The following is a 14559-nucleotide window of genomic DNA, read 5'->3' on the forward strand; positions in this document are numbered from 1 at the left end:
CCGACTCCCGGAATTCGCTTCATGACGGGATTGCGGTTGTCGATGAACTTGTAACGCGGCCAAAATACGCGACCTGGCCGAAGATATATGAGGTACCATCATAGTGATTCCATACCGAGAAACGAAAGACTTGTTATTTTTAGCGTTATGCGGCAGAATCTCATAATAATTGTCACTGCGTCAAAATATGAAAAAAAGCTTCAATGGCGTTAAGCAAATTGATAAAGGTGTTTGAAGGTGAGAGATAGCGAGAAAGCGAGACAGAGAGCCTGTGGCGTTTTATTATAGTAATGAGCGTTAATTAAACTTAAATTACAGCCATGCGCGTAAGAGTATGATAATGAAATTGCAGTGCATTCGAACTCAATGAATCGAGCAATTAAATAATAATTCGTTCACATGAATCCTGCCGAAAATTAACTACACGTGCAAATTGCAGAAATTCTCGCTTATTGCCGCCTTTCTCTGTTCCAACTCAAAGCAGGAAGCCCAGCCGAGGTCAAGGATGGAAGAGCGTGCTCGACTCGCAAGCAGCAGCACCACCACCAAAAGCAACAGCAGGATCAAGCTGAGTCGTCGCTGAAGGCCCGGCCGAGGCTCTGAAGTCAGCCGGACCTGACAAGGCGACATGCAAAATCCACAGCAGCAGCAGCAGTCCCAAAATCCTCAGCAGCCGGGCATACCGGGTGGCGCGCCTAATGGCGTCGCCGGAGGGACTCAGATGCCCCAGAGCCCGGGCCATCAGCAGTTTGGGCCCGGCGGTAGTGGCGGGCCCAATAGGGCCCAGGTCAACGGGGGCAGGTTCGATTTCGACGACGGAGGCACCTACTGCGGGGGATGGGAGGACGGCAAGGCCCACGGACACGGGGTCTGCACGGGGCCCAAGGGCCAGGGCGCTTACTCCGGCAGCTGGCACTTTGGCTTCGAGGTATCCGGCGTCTACACGTGGCCCAGGTGCGTTACATTATTTTATCTCTACACGCTAAGCACACATGCGCGACTTCTGACCAGCCACCCCGGTTACTACTCATACTATTTCGCCTCTATTCGTCAGTCTAACAATGCCGGATTCTCTATACGGTTCTCCTTTTGCATACACGTATGTAGGTAAAAAACTTTACTTAATTGTCAAGCTCAAGTGAGGGCAGGGTAAGTTCTTGCTCTTACCTCTATACATCCGTCCATGTACACCATTGATTAAGACTGAAAGTCTAGTTTCGTCAAGTGTGCGCGACTCGCATTCGTACTCTTTTTACTTCTCAAATTCAATATTGATTTACATAAAATGCGATACAACAATTTTAATTAAAAGTGGGCGAACATTGTTTAGTCATCGTTATTTACACTCAACACTCGAAATACCGTTCAAAGGGAATTATTCTTCGATTCAGCTTAGCGTGTTGATCTATATAGAAATTATGAGTCGTTGAAAGTCACAATTGTTAGCTTCTCGTGTATATACTTCCAGCCAGTATCAACATGCATAAGCTTGGAACTCTTTGATGTCATATTCTCTATAACTGCTTAACGAAAGTAGCTTGAACAGGTGCTCCTTCTTTCAAGTCAAACTTTTCAAAAATAGCTTTTGTTTTAAAAGACACTACGAGCTGTACTCAGCCTATACAACTGAAACTGCTTGACAAAAGCCTTCAGATTCTAGCTTGTTAGCTCATGCAGCAAGCTCTCGAGAAGCGAAATTCTCGGATCGACCGTGTCGTTTATTTGAAAAATCTCCTTTTTTAATTTTGAATAAAATTGCGGGAAATCTATCGTTTATATATCAGTCGAAAAGTTTAATGTACTATTGTTGTAATTGTCTTAATATTATCAATAAACAATTCTGATAATGCTATGTAAGGCAGTTTAAAGTCACATACAATGGCAAATTTTTAAATAAGAAGCACGCCTTTCTCTTGTTCATCACGTCATACAATGACGTAAGAAAGCAGTAGAACACGAAATCGGTGCCTTGTAATACTTTTTTTTCAGTCATTAAAATTATACAAAGTGCAATTGGAAAATGCATACCAGCAAACTCAAAGTGATTTGTTCCTTTTCTCAAAGTATCTCGTTGTTTTCAAAAAATTGAAACCTTGATATCTTAAGAACCATAGGGGTTTGAAAGCTGTGCAATGAACTTAGCCAAAACACATAAAATATCTACTTTTTCCCAAAATCTCAAGTGCAATAAGGCCTTTTTACGTTCCTAATCGAGGCACAAATAAACTCTTTTTTTTCAGTTTTTGATTTATTACTGAAAAAATAAGTGGTAAAATCACTTGAATGTAAAATCATTTTTATGGGATATAGTTTGACACGTGACCCATCGACATGATTTTCTTTCGTGAGGTTATGATGTTTATTTTCAGAGATATGAATTTTATTTAAAATTCACCTTTTTCATTTTAAAACGAGGAAAAATAGGTAATTTTATTCTCTTTCAAATGCATTTTAGCTGAATTGTTCGTCACAATGGGATGATGGAAAAAAAAACGTAAAATAGTGTTTTTCAAAAATCAAAAAATGGCTATAAAAAAAAGATAGTTGAGAAAATAAAAGAAAACTAATTTTCCCGAATTCGGAAACCAAAAATAGAAATGCATGTAAAATTTTATTGATATTGACGGAGTAGTTCCAGAAATATTACGGTATACACACACGCGCGCACACACACACACACACACACACATCCATACGGACATTTTCTAAAAACACTTGATTTGAACTTCTAACACACCAAGAAGTATTTTCTAGAAGTTTTGACTAAACTTAAAATTTTACTATTACCAAGCTTCCTCTAGGAGGAAGCAAAATCGATCAGGGCCAATGTTTCAGTATATTTTATATACGCAATAAAAGCCAGAAAAGCATTTCTATTCGCGCTTAATCATACACAATTATCTTTCAATGATTCCAACTAACTTTACGTCCAAGCGAAAGCCTTGCAGATGACATATAAAAATGTCGTATAACGACTCGTTGAGACGATTCATCATAAGAAAGCAAGCAAAAAATATTCAACAACTTTAGTCTGACAGAAAGCTTCAAAGCACGCGTACAGCCCCTCGCCCTATCCACAAACAGCGAGAGCTCTCAAAGCAAACAAAAAATCCGTCTCAAACAGCCGAAGGGGACGGAAGCGCAAAAATTGCACGCACGAAATCTCTCTTTCCCCCCTCTGGCTGCACATAGGGAGGGAGAGAGTGAGAGACACGGGAATAATCCACAGCGGCTGAAGCGTGTGCCGCGCGCGGACCTTGACACTTTTCGCAGGGGAGACGGCATGTATACCGGGAAGGGATCCTGAGGCGAAACCGGGTCACCGAGTGCAAGGACAGAGCGAGAGAGAGAGTCCAGGTCACTGGGACTAGCGGATATGCCATGTGTGGTTCAGGGCTAGCGTTTTCACATCTGCGGATCGTGTGTAGACGTGGCGGCAGCAGTCTTCTTTTCTTTTTCGCTGAGCGGATCATTGTGAAAGGCTGCGCGGTTGGCTCTCAGCGCACTCATGAAGGTCAAGGCGAGACGCAGGCGCGTTCTTCTAGGATTTTACAAAACTTTTCCCACCGAGGCGTTTCCTTATATCCCCGCGAACATAATTTGCAATACGTATAATGATCGATCGTACGTGTCCCGCGAGAGAGTGCGCAATGTGGAATTAAGAAATTGAAAGCCATTAGCCTTCGGATCGATACCACTGCCGCTGCGCTGTAGGCTGATGATGCAGAGTCGTTAGAGCTCGGGGGAAACGAAAAGCTCTCGAGAGCATTAGCGTCCTAGAGTTAAAACACACGCGCGCGACTGCATATCAATCAAAGCTACTCCCGCGCTTTATCGCGATAGCAGTTTTCAAGTTGCATCGAGTGCAATCGATGATCGAGGAGTTACGGGCTTCACGCCCGAGAAGACTCTCTCTCTCTCTCTCTCTCTCTCTCTCTCTCTCTCTCTCTCTCTCTCTTCTCTCGTGTACCAACTCCTCTGCTCGCGCGCGCGAGAGAGTGCGAGAGGGGGGGGGGAGAGAAAACCGGCCGCCACCAGCACGGTAAACATAAAAATAGCGCGGATTGAAATAGCTTGCTTGCGGGCAGCGTTCGCGCGATTGACTTTTAACGGATTCCTCGATGCTTACTCTCAGCCGAGGCATTGGCAGCTGTGTAGCAGAGGGAAGACGCCGCCGCGCGGATGATGACGCAGAGCTAATTAGGATGAGCTGCATTGTTTGTTTTGCAACAATGTGTCACGCTGCCGAGCGAACTACCTCTACCTCTTTCGGGCGAGGTTTTCATGAGACGCGATGGGGCTACGGAAAGGCTACCGTAATGAACGCGTTGCGCTTTCGGTCATTTTTCCTACTTTTTCCAACTCATCAAAATCAATGTCTGCTCCGCGAAGTAGTATTGAAATTCAAGTTGCACATCGGCGAATACATCGAGTCTCCTTTTGTTCTTTTACGGTTGATAGACCGCGGTCTTCGCGTATACTCGCCCATGATCTGCATCCAAGTTATTATTAACGCCAACGTGTTCATTTTGCGAACGTTTTTCTAACAGCCTGTAAAGTCGCCTACGCCATAAGTTTAAAAATAAGAATCCACTGAATCGATTACGCATACGGTGCAAGTGTTTTGACAGCATACTTGCGGCAAGTAATTATACGATTCGCTGCTCGGAAATCGATGAGTACACTTCCTCAGTATGTCATCTTCGATAAACTATAACAGAGGATTTTTGCATAGCCACAACAACCCTCTTATAGTTGACAAATTTTCACCTTCTCCCTCACTCAAACGCCCTTAATCCACCCAGGCTGCTAACGCACCGCATCGCGCTTCAAGTAAACCCGTAATTAACATGGACAGTTAGTCGCCCCACCCAACCCAGCAATACTTTCAGATTTCCAGATAATTTTCGTGAGGGACAAATAATCGTCTCGCACGACAGCCATTAATAACGACACGCGCCTCTCAGGTGTGTACAAACGCCGCAATAACGATGTTATCTCCATCGTCACGTGAGGCGCGAGTAAACACTCGTGGTTTTCAACGAAAAATTAAAGCATCTGGATGATGAGAAGCAGGCGCGTCGCGCATGTTAATCGAGCGACGATTGTTGCTGCGATCGCGTCATTGAGTGCGTATATATACCTGTTATGGTGATTAACGGCACTTTCGCGTGAATTTCTCGCAGTAATCTTCGATCGCCGAGCTGAAAAATAGAGATGAACGAAAGTAAAGCGGACTTTATTTTTGGCAAAATAAGCGACGAAATCGAGCATTGTGCGGCGCGCTCGCATATAAATACACACTGGCACAAGGGATCGGTAATATCGGTGCTGCTGCATGCGCGAATTTGATAAATATCTCTCCCGAAAGTTCGGAATTCGTTCTTGACATTATTTCGACTCGCGCAGCGGTTTGACATTTATTTTAATTTTTCATCTCCTCGGCCGTCTCCCTATTGTATTATTGTGCTGGCTTATCATCGAACTCCCATTTCACCGAAACTCGGAAAGCGCGATGTTGCTTGCTCGGCTCATTCCTCCTTGTAGTCTAATCCCTAAAAAAAATTCGGGTTTTCTTGGTTCTCGAGCGACTTGGCGTGAGGTCGAAGTGCGTTTCAGGCTTCTCGGTCTCTCGGAAGCCCTGATCGAGACTCCCTCGCACGACGAATAAAAAGAGAAAAAGAAAACAAATCGCCATACATAAATCGTCTATTCTCGAAAGCTCGAGCGCGATGCCGATGAAAAATACATGACATATCCACTTGAAATTCCTCCGCGATAGATCAGCGTCATCGTCGTGGCGCACAGCTTCCATAATCATAGGAAATTATCGCGTGCGTGGGGTCGCGTCGATATCGATATTTTTGAATAACCTACATTTTTGAGTCTCTTGAGTTTCCCGCGCGAGGGATGTCTCTCCGACGCGCAACTGGAGCAAGGTCAGACTGGCCGCCGCTGCTGCGACGCAACGCTCTCCCGGTGCGTCCGCGTCGTCTGACAGCTGCATCGTCGCAGTAGGGAAAAAGTTGCGGCGTTGCGATTTTCGATGGCGGAAGAAAGGGGAAAGCGGTCACACTGAGGCTTTGCTTTATTGACGGTCTGCCGCAGGGTTACAAAAGGTGCAGGATACGAATTAGCTTACAAATGTTGTATTTTTACTTGTAATTTTGTTTGTTTTTATACTTACGTATTTTTTCGATTATTCGTCGAAAGGCATTGTGTAAAGTTATAACAAACCCGAAGTCACGAAAGCTAATTGCAGAGAGCTATATTTACAACCAGCGTGTCACGAGCGAGGCGTCACCGTGCCACGTCGCAGCCTAAGCCCACTGACGTGAATGACGTTATACGTGAATTCTGAAGCGACGTACTTGACCATATTAGAATGGTGATTATTCCGCAGTGGCGGATCTTTCGACAAAGTAGTAAGGTCCGAAACTGGTCAGACGCACATGAGACTGGACATAAGAATTAAATAATGATTTCAATGCCACTACGACGTTCCTTTTATCTCAAAAATAAGAGCACGGGTCGATGGACGTTCGATGGATGATATCATCGGAACCCTGAGTGTTACTTAAAAGCCCAACTTGCGCAATGTTGTTTGGTCAATTCTCTTGAAGCCGTCCCACGAATCTTATTTTAGTATAACAAACAAAAATAATAGTTCGCGCCGAATGCATTCTGCTCGCGTTTTTCTCGTTAGGTTTCCAACAAAAATGTTCGCACGAGCCGCGGATGATTTGTTGACTGATATCAGTTCAGTCTTAGAGTCAAAGTCGCAAACTAATCCGACGTAAAAACAGATCCCCAAAACGAACGTTCTCGTTCGAATACCAAGCGATGATCGATCACTCGGCAATTGGGACTCGAATCAAACCATCCATCAAGCCATATTTCATCGAACACCGAGAAACGCTCACATAAACACACACACACACACACACACAAATACACATGTCGGAGAAGCTAAAAAAGCACACTCGACGACTGTTTCAGCGGTTCGTGTTACGAGGGCCAATGGCAGAACGGCAAGCGGCACGGTCTCGGTATGGAGACGCGTGGTCGCTGGCTGTATCGTGGCGAGTGGACCCAGGGCTTCAAGGGCCGCTACGGGGTGAGGCAATCGACCACCTCGACCGCCAAGTACGAGGGCACTTGGTCGAGCGGCCTTCAGGACGGCTACGGCTCCGAGACCTATGCCGACAGCGGTGAGTATATATATATCAGCCTTCTTTTTTCCGCGCGAGCTTAATTTGTCTTTCTCAGCTCTCCTTAGTCTTTTTCTCTATGTTGTCATCCGCCGACCCTGATTTACGGTTACATTAGTCGAATTATGTGAGCGGAATAGGCTATGAGAGGAAAAAGAGAAAGAGAGGGAGAGTGCTTCTTTGTGTTGGCGCGGTAATTACTTTTTCTTGTTTTCTCTGCGAGGCGATTTAATTTTGGAGAGAATAACGAGTTTTCGCATGGAAGCGAAAGATGTACGCGGCTGTCTGAAGTAGGAGAGTTTGCCTATGTTGTTGAAGGGAGCGAGTTCACGTTTGATTGGATATTGCTTATCAATTCAGTCATCCCTGCGCGCGGTTTGTTTACGTTGTATCGAGTTGATTTTGTTTGTTCTAAAGATTGAACAACGCGTGTGGCAACGCGGTTATCGATTGCGATGGATGCAGCTGTATGAAAGAAAACATTTTCAATGCGGTTCGTTAGAAACATTGATTTTCTGTCGTCGAAAATTCTAAAAGCTCAATATGGCTGCTGGGTATGAGCGAAACTTTTTCACCGAAATTATGGCTACAAAGCACATATTATAACAAACGAATAGCCTCTCTAAATCAGAAAGAGTGAAAAATGACTCTAAAGAGTGCAAAATCACTCCAATTAGAGACGAAATTGAGTGATTTTTCACTCTTTCAGATTTAGAGAGACTCTTCCTTTATATCATTTTTATTAAATTTCAACAAACTGACCTTTGGACCTCAATAAAGAATGCATGATATTATATTTGCATCCGGATAAGAAGTTGTTTCGACCGGTGAGATAAAAGTTTCACCAACGTACCGTAATCAACGCAAAAGGTCGCTCGAGTAAAATTCGTTTAGCGAAGCGAGGTAAATATTCATAGGATCACGAGACATACCATCATGGCCCGAGAGATTCCGGCAGCGGATAATCGCTCGGAAATCCCAGACGCACATTAAAGCCGGAAGATAAAGAGGAGGAGGCGACGCGTAGGCGCGCAGCGCCGAGTAAATAAATCGTATAGGGTTCGTTAGGGGTTCCGATCAGAATAAATAAATGAAAAATTTCGATTCCGGCACAAACACGTGGCTCGCAATGCTAACATTTCCTTTCCGGGATTACTGCGACCGTGTGCGTCTGTATATCTGGCGCGCGGCAACTTATTGGATTGGCTCCTTAGGCCTTTTTTCCAATTCGTTCGCGAACAGGTATGCAAGTGTATAAGTTCGAACTTCCGGTATGGACATTTTTTCCCATTAGCGAAGTTCGGACTTTCATGATGGGCGGGAATGTTTATGTGGCCAAAGTTTTCGAGTTTTGTTCGAAAAAGATATGGACAATCCATAGAACCTTCGAACTATGGCATATCGGAATAAAAACTATTTATCTACTTAAATTATAGGAATAGCAGAAATTTTATGTTTTATGTCAACATTAAATACTTATGTCGATGAAGCATAAACCTGTTGTATTACAATTTATATTAAGATCTTTAATCTAATTTCTTTCAATGGGGTCTTGACATCAACTCATATAAAAATTCGGTGCACAAATAAAGCACAATATACTATATTATTATGGGAAGAACGTGCTGTTAAAAAAAAAAGTAAATCACCGATAAAATGTTACTTGTCAAGGATATGTTGTATACATATGAATATATGTGGAAAAAGGAAGCACTTTAGTACTACTGCTCGCGAGGAGATAAACCGCGCGTAATTTATTCTATAAACATTGTTATACCCTCGCCCCGTATCGGCTTATCGAGATTCCAAAGGAAAACAGCAATTTCCATGACTCGGCCGAGTAATATTTAATCCGGTTTTCTTACAGCTTCACGTAGCTACTCTTGTGAATTCGCGTATCAACACGCGGCGTGCACAACAATAAATGCATCAATCCACGCCGCCAATCTATCTGGACCAAACAGACGCATTTTCGTCGGCGTAATTAGTCCATCCCGCACATAATACTGGCCGATCTGCGCGCGCGCGTGCGCGTTTATTTTACAAGAGTCGAAAAGTCAAGAAGCTGCGTCCCGGCTTATCTAAGCAAGAATTTTCTCCTCGGCACACTGCCGTTTGATGGCTGTTGCCGCGTCGCTGCTGCTACTATACCTCTCTGTTAATACCAAGCGGAGGGGAGATAAGTTTTATTGCATTTCACGCGCTGCTGTGGTGCTCTTGAGCGCTTTATTTAGAGCGCGTAACGATCGGCGCGGGGCCTCCTTTTCGAATTTCGCGCCGACGAAATCAGCTCTCGTTTCGCTGAGGCTGCGTGAAAAATAAAAAAGAACGGCACGTACGCCGCGGTCTTATATGATTTTTCAAAAGTGCCCTGCGGATTTACCATTTTGTTTAAGAAGAGTTTTTCGAGTAGCCTGATGATCAACTAGAAGAAGAAATTCTCCAGTGGCACTCGCTCATCTGAATGGTCAACAGAACGATAATCGATGCAGGTTTTATAGTAGAATGCCAGCTTGTCCGCCTGTTTATTTTCGCCGAGAGAAATGGAATTAGATTAGTTGAAGAGAAGCGCATGTAATTGTTTCCAAGACAAACAGAGACTATTCAATAGGCTGGAAATGCCAAAGCAGGTACTGAAAATAGCTCTTAACCGGCTATATTCAGCCCTGGTTTATTTACCCGGGCTTTGTCATGGCAAAATTGACGTAACCTTGGTGGACTCTCTTGCGACACTCGCCATGTCCGTGGAACATTTTCTTTATTCCACACCCGACCGAAATGGTCACTTTCTGCGCTAGAAAATCGGGGCAAAAGTGGCATATTTTTCCCGTAAACCTGTTTGCGGGGCAAAACTAAAAATAGCGGCGCAAAAGTAAAATCAGCACGGCAAAAGTAAAATTAGCGGGGCAAAAGTAAAATTTGCGGGGCAAAAGTAATTTTTTTTCTTTTTTTTTCAATGAATGAAACAAAAATATAAAAAGATGTCGACTTCGATTTTCAGAGACAAATAGTAGCCATTTCAGTCGAAAGTGGAATAAAGTACTATATGCAACACGGGACGAAAGTAGATTTTTTCCGCTGGTGATTACTGCCCTCGTGAAAAATCTTCTCGCTCGGGCAGTAAACCCACCAGCGGGAAAAATCTGCTACTTTCGACCCTTGTTGCATAATGATATGTGCGCGATAAAGCCCGCGGAGCCAACGATGATCTTTTTGTCGCTTCTTTTTTCTTACACGTGCACAGTGAACACCTGTGCGTGCCTTCTATTATTTTAGAAAGCAGCACGTGGTGCTACATGAGGTCGACGAGTATCGCCTTTATTTATAAATAACTGAGGGTACAGTGGCGAAGCCTGCACTTTTTAGACGGTCATATAATCCGCTCATCGCTAAGCGACTGATATCGGGTAGCACTCTCATTAAAAGCTCGTGAAATAGTACATTACGCAAAAGGCCACATTTTGGTCCTGAAAAGCGGGGTTGAAACAACTTCATATTTTGTTAGATAGAGGAATGCGTAAGAATTTAATTTTTTGAAAAGGTTTGAAAATGATTGGAAAAAATATGCAACTGTCGCCTCGCTTATAAGGGGCAGAAGATGGGTTTTTCGGTTGGGTGTGGAATGAAATCCATGGCGCTCTATCTGTTATCTTTCAATTTTGGAAGTAAACTCGACTGCAACGTCGTCTCTGCGGGAAAATAAATCGGTACAGCCGTGAGCCGAATCCAGGCTAACGAACGGGTTGCCTGAGCGCAGGGGTCACTGCAGAGCGCTCAGACGCCGCGGCGCCGTCGAGTCGCTTCCCACTTTTACTATGCAACTCGCTTCTTCTTCTTCATCTTCTCATTCCACGTACAAAAAATTGTCAATCTCTTTTACGCTTGTCTCGGCGCTTATTCGTGATAAAAACACTGAGCTTCGAGGATGCCACTGTGGCGTTCGCGTCGGGGTACAGCAAGGTGTGATCTCGAAATAGCACAGCAGCAGCGCCGGAGTTCTCTTGGTGTGGGAGCAGTCACTCAAGCGGAACTAATACGACAAATTGCTCGCTTCACGTTGAGGGATGATTTCTCTCTGGGAACGATTGTGCAGGTCATCGTTGCAATTCTCATTCCCGCAGTAGATGTACGACGAACTTCACCATATGTTGCTCGTATAATAGATAATCCGTTGCAGCTTTCTAGGGATGTGATGTAAACGATACGATTGAAATAGTACATTGAGATACGAAGCAGGTGGTTCCCACACTCGCGGAGTTTGTCGACCAAGCGAAGCTAGTGTGGGTACACCTACTTGGAGCACGAGCATCTTACAATTTTTCTCCTACTGATGTGCAGAATGTTCGATTTTGCAGACGCGTTTGCCTGCTGAATGTTACTATCCCAGGCGGTGAGAAGAGCATGAGTGAAAGAAGCTGAGTGTTCGGGAAAGCGACACTTTGCAACCGCAAACGTGCTCGTAAACTTTAACTTTGCGCACGTAAGTAGGAAAGAATCTCTATGCACTTACTGCCCTGAGTGATTTTCCAAAACAAAAACCGATAATCATTTTGGAGTGATAGATGCGCTATCAGATTCATATATAAGTAGTCCATCAGCCCCACAATAGTGGTTCGTCTCACTCTAAGGTGACCGCCTTCGTCAAAGTTTTTTAAATGGATTTTGACCCGCTGAATCCAAAAAACATGGATGTTATTGCCGAAAGTGGTCCTATATGAATTGTTGATTGCGAAATTCTGTCTCGGGAATAACTTAACTATGTATTTCACAAAAGATGGAAGCCATATATATTTCGGAAATGTTTTATTCTATATTGCAGCAATAAAGTTTATCTCGCTTATCTCGGAAAGTAAGCATTTCACAAAAAAATTTTACATTATTTTTGGTTTAGATTGTGCCAATTAACTTAAACAGTTATTCTTGAGGCAGAATTTTGCAATTATTAATTTATTTATAAAAATTGTTGAAAACAATTAATAGGACCGATTTCTGCAATAACATCCAAGTTCTTCGGATTCAGCGATTGAAATGCATATTAAAAAAACTTTGGATAAGGCGGCCACCTTAAAGTGAGACGAAACACTATTGCGGCCGCTCGACTAACACTATTATCAGCCCCTCGAGCTGTGACCTCCTGTTTCACGCGCTTATGACACTGCCGCCGCAATCAAGCCATCTCTCCCAACGCTTTCCTATGACCACGCGTGTATGTGTATGCGCGCATCGGTATGGGGCTCCCCTTATTTGCGCAGGCAAGGGAAGTATAAGGACGCGATGCAATATTAAAGCTACGTCGAACTATGGACCTAGACGATGGGCTTTCGCGTTGATGAACTTAAACATTCATGCGGAAGTCATGTCTATTATTTATTAGCTAAACATGTGTAGTCCTTTGTATATTGGAATTCAGATATCTCATACGTTAATAGTGTTGTTTATTCTAGAAACTGAAAATTCTACCAAAATTTTCGTTTAACCGAGACCTCGGCATTCGTTGCAAAATGTATGTACCTTGTCAAAGGAAGCTGATGTAATATCCCAGTTTCCACCCCTGCGGCTTTAATTACTCGTAATCTCTTATCCCACGCGTGCCTGTACGTACACACACACACACACACAAAGAGACATCGCGTGTACATGTGCTTGTCGATCTGGCGTGTACGTACGCCGGCGTTACCGAAATATCCTCTCGCGGCTAATGCCCAGCAGCAGCAGTAGTGGCCAGTAGCACCAGCAGCGACTTCGATTTGCACGTGCAGTGCCGCTGCCGCTCGACTGTACACCGGGCCAACAGAGCTTCTTCGGCCGCGCTATTTCAGGCGGCTCTGCTGCGCTCGAACATGGCCGGACATAGAGAGTCGGCGAAACCGCTCCTCATCTTTTTACTACTTGTGTGCTATATAAAATTTTTTTTCCTAATTCGATGTGCACCTGCATAACCGATGAAAATTAAAGCGATGAACACGGATGTTCTCGCGTACACCATGTCGCTATTCTAATAAGCCTGTGGGCGTAGCAATGGGCACATAAAAACAGACTAGTTTCAAATAGATGATAAGTATTGTAGGTTTATTATCGCACCGATCGCAGCGGAATGGGACATCGCTTTAATTTGTGAAAATACTTGTTAATAATTATAAAATAGTTGTAGATCCCAACACCATAAAGCATAGCTAATTAACGATCCCTGGCCAGCGCATCGAAGTCACCCTTAACGGTGTCAGGCCGGATTTTTCGCGGTGGAAAACGCCGAGCAGGCGCGTCGATCTTCGCGCCGCCTCACCTTTGTTAATTGGAGCGTGTTGTCGCGTTTTATAGCAATTAAGTTGATAAATTCACAGGGGCTTTCCTTTTCCTCGTAGCCGCTCCCTATCTAACCATTTGCGTATTAGACACCTGTCGTGGATTCCCTTCTCGCAACGGAAAAAATGCCGCTGTATGAATCGACAAGGTCGACTACATCTTGGAGTTGACAGTCTCGAAAGCTGAGTAACGAGAAATGGTAAATAACATGCGTATGGGGACGGGAGTAACGAGATTGCAGCCTTTGTGATTCACAGAGGGCGTTTTTATCTCGCAACGTGTATGTATGGAGGGTTGCTTCGAAAAGTACTGGTTCTACAAATTATTGCGGGCAGATCGTGAACCGCACTTTTCATCGCGCTTAACCACGTGGGAAGTGGTGCCTGGCTCATGAAACGAATAGAAACAGACTTCTTGAGCACGTGGAATAATCGGCTGCGCTACACGTGCCTGATGAACGCTCACACACATGTCAACTCGATAAATCGCATGATCTTTTCATCTCGTTCTAAAAAATAAAAATAATCAAGCCCGGCTGCAGGCAGAGACACGAGTCATGAAAATCCAACCGGCGATCGATACACAGGATACATTACAAGAGCAGCAGTATAGCGCCGGCAATTAAAACGGTAGCCGTGCTTATACTTATAATAATCGGAATCCCCGGTGCCTTTGACGGAATCGCTGACTCAAAGCGAGAAAAGTAATTGGTGAGTTGAACACTGAAAGATTATGAACTATGAGGAGCGATTATAATTATTTTTCTAGCCTAATGCAGCTGCCTGTACAGAAAACTGTCGCTCCGATGGCGATCGATTAACATCACTCCTGATGATGCTAATTGAGTTATAAAGTGGACGAGCTATTTTTTGCTGTTGCCGATTACGCTTAATCAATTAGTCGGGAAATTTTTACAGCCAGTAGAGGCTCATTCACGGACGACTGCTAAGCAATTCGTCCAGCCGACGGGTTCGCCTTTTCAATGCATGTTCACTGTCGTAATTTATACTATATGAGATGAAAATCGATCGAATTGACCTTTGAA

The 14559-nt window shown here is 44.0% G+C and overlaps 1 protein-coding gene across 12 annotated transcripts in view; it reads left to right on the forward strand.

Annotated features, from left to right (window-relative positions):
* Positions 1-14559, forward strand: part of LOC100114793 (junctophilin-1) — a 39829-nt gene that overhangs the window by 3754 nt on the left and 21516 nt on the right. For 10 of the 12 annotated variants that reach the window (XR_004344856.1, XR_004344857.1, XM_032599073.1 and 7 more), the window contains exons 2-3: positions 485-954; positions 7000-7211. Coding sequence is in view for 10 of the 12 variants with exons in the window: in XM_032599073.1 (XP_032454964.1) it covers positions 629-954; positions 7000-7211 (538 nt within the window). In the remaining 2 variants the exon portion in view is untranslated. Of the gene's footprint in view, positions 1-144; positions 238-481; positions 955-6999; positions 7212-14559 lie in introns of those variants that run through there. The other 2 variants (XM_032599068.1, XM_032599066.1) reach the window with 2 other exon arrangements.

The sequence above is a fragment of the Nasonia vitripennis genome, chromosome 4, assembly GCF_009193385.2.
Source record: "Nasonia vitripennis strain AsymCx chromosome 4, Nvit_psr_1.1, whole genome shotgun sequence".
In the NCBI taxonomy this organism is placed as follows: Eukaryota; Metazoa; Arthropoda; class Insecta; order Hymenoptera; family Pteromalidae; genus Nasonia; species Nasonia vitripennis.